This window comes from Manihot esculenta, chromosome 17 (assembly GCF_001659605.2).
Source record: "Manihot esculenta cultivar AM560-2 chromosome 17, M.esculenta_v8, whole genome shotgun sequence".
NCBI lineage: Eukaryota > Viridiplantae > Streptophyta > Magnoliopsida > Malpighiales > Euphorbiaceae > Manihot > Manihot esculenta.
In genome coordinates, this window is record NC_035177.2 from 29,259,829 (window position 1) to 29,268,354 (window position 8,526).

Below are 8,526 nucleotides of genomic sequence, written 5' to 3' on the forward strand. Positions count from 1 at the left end.
AAACTAATATAATACAAATTCATAACGTGTTGCATAGGATCAAATTTAAATCAATTAAGATTTAATTTTATGAACCGAATAGAATTTCAATGGAGTTTGAGGATAATTAAATCTAATTGAATATCATCTTTTTTTTGTATAAGAACAAAACATGTAATAATAGATATTATATTTTAAAAGAGTAAAAGAAAATTAAATAATTGTTTAACGAGAGTTAAAATTTTATATATGAATAGGCTATTGAAGGTGACAGACGAGTACTGTAGAAATATGTCAAAAAAATTAAAAAAAATATAAATAAAAGTAAAATATAATAAAATAAAGACTAAATTAATAAAATTAAGAATAACCCTAAATTCATTTTATTTTATATATTTAAAAGAAATAGAAAAAAATTAATTTTTTATTGGGACAATAAATTAAAAAAAGAAAAGAGCAAATGAAGAAAAAAAGTATAATGAAGAATTTTCCTCTTATTCTATATGTAATTTAATTATGGAGATATGTAGAATGGACAAAATGGAATGAAGAATTTATTGGAAATACCTGCCGTAAAGACCTTTTGATGTTCCAATCAGATTTGAAAATTTTAAAATAAAATTTTAATGATTGGAAATATAAAGAAAAATAATGAAAAAGAGAAGAGGGGAAAAACTTCAGGATAAAAAGAGAAAGTCCATTAAAAGAGGAAATAAAATCTCTTCAAAAGAGAGCTCTTTTACTGAGGTCCGTCCATTTTTTAAAAGAGAATCCTTATTATTTTATTCAATACTATTTTATAAGGAAGTGTGAAAATATTATTTAATAATTCTATTTTTTAATTAAAGTAATATTATAATTTTGATATATTATTAAAGTGGGAGAAATTTTATTTTTTAATTTACACTCTTTTAACACAAAATATTTTTTTTAAATTTAGAGAGAAATGAAAATCATTAAAAATTATTTATATTATATTTAAATATACATATTCTTGATACTATGTAAAAAAAATATATAATTTACGGCCATAATTCGGTAGTAAATATCTGAATAAATCTAAAATTTTTAGCAAAATAGCTTTTATTCACATGAATAGAGACGTTTTGCATGTGAAAGTGAAGCTTTTAAATTAAGTAATAATTTTTTAAAATTACATTTATGGGGCAATAATTTTTTTCACTTAATTTGTGTTTGACGAAAGAAAATAAGAAACTGAAGAAGAGTTGGATCAAGAAGGTTTTATTTGAATATCAATTTCGATCGAATATAATATAATCTCCAAAATATATGTTGAATTAATAAGAAAAAAAATTGATATAATTAAAATTTATCATTTAATCTGGTTAATATAAAAAAATATATTAATTAATTTTGTATTTTTAAAATTGAGTGATTAATTAACAAAATTTTTTATAATGATAAAAAGATTCAAATTAGTGGTTTTGAATTTTCCATTTTTTGTTATAATGGATATATTTGAATAATTAGAATTAGTGTTGAATCCCATTATTTTGGGATACTGCATGCTCTATTCCACACGTATTAATGTGAAGGATATGGTGAAGAACTTGACAAGAATCCAAGAGGACCAAAACTCTTTTTCAAAACTTTTTAATAAGGACTAGTGTGAAACCCAGAAAAAAACACTCGTCAACCAATCATTTTATCAACTTGGAAGCCTATCACTCGTGTCCTGCAGGATTTGGACAAAGATCAGAGTCATTACCTTACCGCGTCGAAAACTTTCGCCAATCAGATTTGGCTGGTGTCTGCGTGTATTAAGCTCATTATGGGGTTGTGGTTTCATTTCATATCAGCACGCAACTATGAATCATTCTTCTACTACCCAGAATTGGTAGCAATTAGGAATAATCGCTTGCTCCCAGCAAACCTCCCTGACAATTGACATTGGCCCTCAGTAAAACGACTTTCGTTTTCCATGAAAATTTTTGTGGGCTCAGCAAGGAAAAGGGCTGCTTGGATTGGACCAAACCCAGAAGCTTACAGGGCCTTGGAACTTGGGACTTGTACATGATACCTCCAAATGAGACCTCCACCATGTCACCCAACATTCTAAATCCATAGCCCATTACACCATCATGTCATTCCCTTTTTCAGGATCAAAATATTGATTTTGGTCCAAAAAAATATATATTACTTTCTCCAATATTTTCCAATTATATTAAAAGGTGATCCTAAATTCTCTTTATGAAACGCTCTCTTTTTAGAAAGAAGATAATTGTGTTGTTTTTATAAAATTAAAATCATGAATTACTTGAGAGAAATCAAAATCAATTTTCTAGGATTTCTATCAATTTCGGTTTATTTTAGATTTCAATTGATTTTAATTTCTAATCGATCAAATATTAAATTTTTTTTTTTAAAAAAAAAAAAATCCAAAACTGAATCAGTTTGTTTTTTATTCCCAACCAGCCCAAACCAAGTCTAGTTTGTGTTTCTCCTTCACCATTCCTAGATATTAGTTCCCAGCAAACCAAAACCCTCCTATATATGAAACAAGGAATTCCTATTCAAACGATGAAGACAAGTACTGAAAGACAATACAGCAGTCCTCTTTTGATGGTTAACAAAGTGCCTAACTTCTCATGCAAATCATCAATGATTGAGTCGAGACTAATTCCAAATATTTTTAGTCAAAATTCAATGTCATAAAAACGACAATTTTGAGAAAGAAACATGTGGAGCGGGACCATGCAAAGGGACAAAGCCTCGCCCAAGAAAACAAAAATCAGACATCAACTTGTAGCTGTAGGCCTAGGCCATGCCAGTAGCATAGCAGGAAAGGATTTTGCATATAGACAATTTACATTTTGCACTGGAATCTATACAGATTCTAAATTTAAAACTTATGTTCGCGTAAATAAACTAAGAAAGTAGCAATTTTCAGAAAGTGCAAACATCTCTAATGTTTGATTTGTATTTTTCAAGTTAATTTTCTTGGATCAAAACACAACTGTACATGATGGTTTACCTACCCTTTCCTCCATTTGTCCTGCTGTGAACCAAAACCAACCGCAAGCAATAACGGGTAGCTTTTCCTAGGACAAGAATTTAGAGATTACTGCAGTTCAACAAGCTCAAGATTTATGGCACAAACATATATTTACAACTTCACTACAAAGAGATCAAACGCAATAAGAAAGAAAACAAAGTGTTTCTGCTCCACAGCCTCTCCAAGCAACACTATGATGATTTACACAGCAAAAAAAAAAGCGAGAAAAGCTAATGAAAACTATGTGGATTACATTGTTCAACCTACATGCTTAAACTCGGCTTACACTGCAACTGTTTGTTCTGAAACTGAAGCCAACCCTTGCATCAACCTAACAATTTCTGTCGTATCATCTAGATAATATTTAGCCTTGCTAGGTTTTCGACCGACAGTGCATGCAAATACTTCCGCCCTCGGAGCAATTGATGGACCTGCCATGGAACTGGTAATTACCTCAAACATATCTTCATCTGACCGGTCATCTCCTATACATAAAACAAAATCTGGTGACATTCCCCTTTCTTGCATTGTCGAAAGTAGTCGTTTAGCCACCAGCCCCTTGCTTACACCCTGCACAAATAAATAAAAGCTCATTAACAGCCGTTTGTGTATTATGAAATTTTTAACTGAGATCAGTGTCCTAACTTGCTTGAGTTATGAGTTCTTATACTCATGGAGTGTGCTCAAAAGAGAGTCGAGACGATTCCACTAAATATAAGAATGACGAACTAAGCAAATAAATGCATGCTTTTATCATTTCTTGGCTCTTTTTAAATGCAAGTATGCTACCTATTTCTATTAGACTTTATACAGTTTGTCTGTACTCATCAGTATGAGCACTATATTTAGTAATGGCTCGTACCGTATTTCTCCACGGCCCCAGCCAAGGGGGAGGAACTCCATGACAAGGGGCAAAATGCCCTGTGTAAATCATATTTACATCGGGAATGCTAGGTGGACAAGGACTAAATATAAATAAAGCTACAATCTCATTCTCATCAAGTGACAAATGCAGGCAACTGTCAGCAAATGCAGGCATACTTGCTGAACCACAAAAAATTTTTGTGTCCGTTTTTTTCTCTCTCTTTGTCTAATATGCATGTGTGTGTTCAATTAACATGGTATAAATCATTAACAAGACAATTACTACAGACAGACCAAATAATTAATTTAATATAAAAATAATACCATAATAATGATTTATTAAAAAATATATTTATATTAAAATAATTAATTTATAAATCATTATTTTAAAAATAATACCCGTTGCGGGTTCGGATCGGATTCGGGTTTTATGTACAGGATACCCACTACCCGAACCCGTTTATATAAATAATTAATTTAATATAAAAAATATATTTTACAATAATATTTATAAATTTTTTTTATATATTTTTATTTAAAAATTTAAATTTAAATATCCTTTAGAAATATTAGATTTTTTAAATGAAAATTATTAATGAAAAATATTTTTTATATAAATTATTAATTAAAATATATAAGATTAAACGGGTTCGGATTTTATTTGGATAATAATAATCGGGTTTGGGACGGATTCGAATAGTTTAAATTAATTTTTAATCGGGTTCGGAACGGGTTCGGATATTATTAATTTTTGCGGGTACCCTACCCGTTTACATCCCTACTTCCACCCTTAACTCCCACACTAATGGTAATATAAATCAATGAAAACTTGGTTTAAGCAGACCATATCAAAGTGGGTTGGATTTATGTGAAATTGTGAATGCTTCTCATGGGTTTGTTCCTTTTGTCATTATGATCACTACTAAAATTGGTGGACTTTACACTCGAACCAATTAATCTATCTACGGATTCAATGGATGTGATCTCAATTCAACTATTGATTGATAAATGGCAGTGAGTAGAGACAATTGAAACCAGCACTATAAACATTAAGAAAGGAATATTTGATGCAAACCTGAGGTTTAACCTCCACTATATTCTGTCCGCTCTTGACTGTTACAGGTTCATTTGCCAAAACACTTTCAAGATGATCAAGTAGTTCTTTAGCTTGGCATGAACCAAAATCAGGATCTGCATCCTCATAACACCATACTAGTGCAGTTTCCTTATCCTCAATAGTCGACCCATCAGTTGTTTCAGTGTAAAGCTGCATCACAGGTTCTGCAATTTGCTTCCAAGCAATGTCTGTTACAGGAACACAAGTTTCCCATTCCGCATCTCTTGTCAACCTGGAACCATATGATCATTAGTTTCAAGTTAAACCATGTTACAAACCCAATAAAAATGACGAGCTTCAAATTCAGACCAATATACCTTAGGAAGTATCCATGCTCTGCAGCCAATCCCAGCTTCTCACACTGTGAAAACCATTCAGTGAGTGTCTTGCGACTTCTAGCACTAACAAGGAAAACCATGTTGTTCTTATCTCTGCACAGGCTATTTAGGATGTCAATTGACTTGGAAGATGGGCTCTTATCAATCGAAGCCTGAGGCATTAGAGTACCGTCATAGTCCAGAAGAATTGCCCTAGTTGTGGTCCTCTTGTAAGCTGATACAATGTGCTCCATTGAAAGCTTCCTAAAGTTTGGATCTAGCGCCACAACTCTGAAGCTTAATCCAAATCCAATACCCCAGCATCTCCTTCTTGCATGATCTCGGCAAGTCCTCTCCAAATCCTGAAGAAAACTACGTGCCCAATAGCCAACATCATGAGTACTAACATATTTGTAATGCTTGTCATGCCGGAGTTGTTTTTCTGGCTCAGCCATCTCCAGGGCACAGTCCATTGCATCCGCGACAGCATCAATATTCCAGGGATTTACTCGAATCGCACCACTCAGAGATGGGGAACAGCCAATAAACTCAGAAATAACCAACATGCTCTTCTTCAGAGCAGAGGGTTCTAGTCTCAACACCTTATCCAATCGCTCATTCCCTTGGCGACTGATAATATATTCATAAGGTATGAGATTCATTCCATCCCTTACAGCAGTGACCAAACAGCACTCAGCAACAACATAATATGCCACTTTTTCATAAAATTTGAGTGGTGCATCAATTAAGATAATAGGATCATATCCAGGCTTCCCAAATGTTTCATTGATCCTCTTCACAGTGGAATAAGTCTCAGCCTGGACTTCTTTCACATCTTTTCCTTTGCCCCTTGCAGGATTTGCGATCTGCACCAACACTACCTTGCCTCGCCACTCTGGATGCTGCACAAGCAACTGTTCCATCGCCAGCAACTTCAAACTTATACCCTTAAAAATATCCATATCATCCACCCCCAGCAACATTATCCGGCCCTGATCATTGAACTGCTTAATGAGCTCCACAACCTTTGTTTCAGTCTCGGGAAGCCTCAACACTGACTGAAGCTGGCCCATATGAATACCGACAGGCAGAATTTTGATGCTTACAGTCCTACCACAATACTCGAGGCCTATGTATCCCCTCTTGGATTCATAGGTAAGGCCAAGCATTCTACTACAGCAAGACAAGAAATGCCTTGCGTAATCAAAAGTATGAAACCCAATCAAATCAGAATTTAATAACGCTCGCAGAAGCTCTTCTCTAATAGGCAATGTCTTATAAATCTCCGACGAAGGAAATGGGCTATGGAGGAAAAATCCAAGTTTCACCCGATTAAACCTCTTCCTAAGGAAAGTTGGCAGCACCATAAGATGATAGTCATGCACCCATACAAAATCATCTTCTGGGTTAATCACCTCCATAATCCTATCAGCAAAAATCTTATTTGCAGATACATATGCTTGCCATAGCGAACGATTAAACCGACCACCAAGGTCAGGCGACAAAGGCAACATATAATGAAACAAAGGCCACAACTGTTGCTTACAGAATCCATGATAGAACCTGCTAAAAAGATCCGGGGGAAGAAATGTAGGCACACATTTGAAGGTCTCCAGAAGTATCTGCGAGACCTCATCTTGCTCGCTAGGGTGAATTTCTTCTCTCAAACAACCAACATATATTACTTCAATATCATCATCCCCTAATCCATCTTTCAGCTGGAGGAGAAGTGAATTCTCATCCCAAGTGAAAATCCAAGACTTACTGCCATCTGATTTTCGTTGTGCCCTTATTGGCAGCTGATTGGCAACAATAATTATTCGGTCCCTCTGGACCGAAGAAGATGATGGATCAGAACATACACTGTCCGTCGGATCATCATCTAAGTCGGAAATTATGCCAGCCACCGTCATAATCCGAGGGATTCGCCGGCTCATACGGCCAAACGATGGAGACTCCCCAGACGCAAGCTCCAAAAGATTTGAGTATGACCTTGACACCATTTATATTTGTCTGTTTTTGCAACGAATCTAGCAATTTGGTCAAGAAAAATCTCTCATTTAAACAAAATCTTCCTCACTGGAAAACAACCCTCAAAAATTAAGCTTGTAAGCCACTCAGATCTTGTAATCCAAGAAATTAAGAACAACAACTATGAGATTTAAATCAGAACATAGCCTTTTCAAGCTTCATTCAAACAAGGCCAATAAGTTGCTCTAAAACAAGAAAGAGACAACCACTTCAATGTGAAAAAACAAAGAACAGCTTAGATTTTCGAGTTCATAGGAAAAAAAAATAGCAGCACAAAAGATTCTTTGAGAACAAGAGAGAGAACACCATATGAAAAGGGAAGGAAAAATTCAGTGTGGATAGATAGAAATGAATCAAACAAAGGATTGGACGGAACCAAGAAGCTTCTGGTTATCAAGATTAAAAGAGAGAGAGAAATAAAGGAATGGAATAGATTCAAGATTATTGAGCTAAAGGAAATATACTGCTGCAACGAGCAGATATCCCCACTAGAGATTGTTACAACACCAACACTATTTGATAAATTTTTATTTATTTAAAAAAAAAAGGAAGAAGAAGAGGAAGATTGAAGTGAAAGAACCAAAAAAAAAAACCTTAAATTTAAACTAAAATAAAAATGACAATAAATCAAGAACAGCTCAAGAAATTACCAGGATGGATTCCATTTTCGTTTTTTGTGGGGTAGCAGTAGCAAGGAAATCTGATTTACCCAAACTAAAAAGGTAAAAAAGAAAAAAAATCTCAGCAGCTAAAGCTAAGATTTTTATTTCCCCTCTTTTTCTCTCGGGTAGGAAATGGATAGAAAAAATTTGGTAGCTTTTTTCTGTTAGTTCTCAAAGTGAATCTATCTCATCTCTGCCCTTATAAACACACACTGCCAAACTGAGAGAGAAACATATGATAATGATATTAAAAAATTGGAACTTTGCTTTCGTTTTGTGAGCTTGAATAATTTATTTTTTCTTATATTGGCAAATAATAATATCCAGAGAGTCACAGAGACGTGGAGAAGCTGAGAAGTAAAACTGAGCGTTGGATGTGATTACAAGAAGGGTAGATCCAACGGCTAATAATGGATAAAAACATGTACTAGAGAAACACAGAAAGAGTATTTCCGGTTCTTATTCTTTGTCCTCTGGTTTGGTGTGTCCGCCATAAGACATCATGCGGGTGAAGTAGGACCCACATAGAAGAGTGAGCTA

At 34.1% G+C, this 8,526-nt stretch overlaps 1 protein-coding gene across 1 annotated transcript; it reads right to left on the minus strand.

Moving 5' to 3' along the window:
* Positions 1-3,065: 3,065 nt before the first annotated feature.
* LOC110604398 (alpha,alpha-trehalose-phosphate synthase [UDP-forming] 6) lies at positions 3,066-8,275 on the minus strand. The gene is made up of 4 exons (XM_021742550.2): positions 7,975-8,275; positions 5,294-7,323; positions 4,935-5,208; positions 3,066-3,565 (listed from the first exon to the last, which is right to left on the minus strand). Exons 2-4 carry the CDS (start codon positions 7,294-7,296, stop codon positions 3,278-3,280), a joined length of 2,565 nt encoding a protein of 854 aa, XP_021598242.1. The 5' UTR covers positions 7,297-7,323; positions 7,975-8,275; the 3' UTR covers positions 3,066-3,277.
* Between the last annotated feature and the right edge of the window lie 251 nt (positions 8,276-8,526).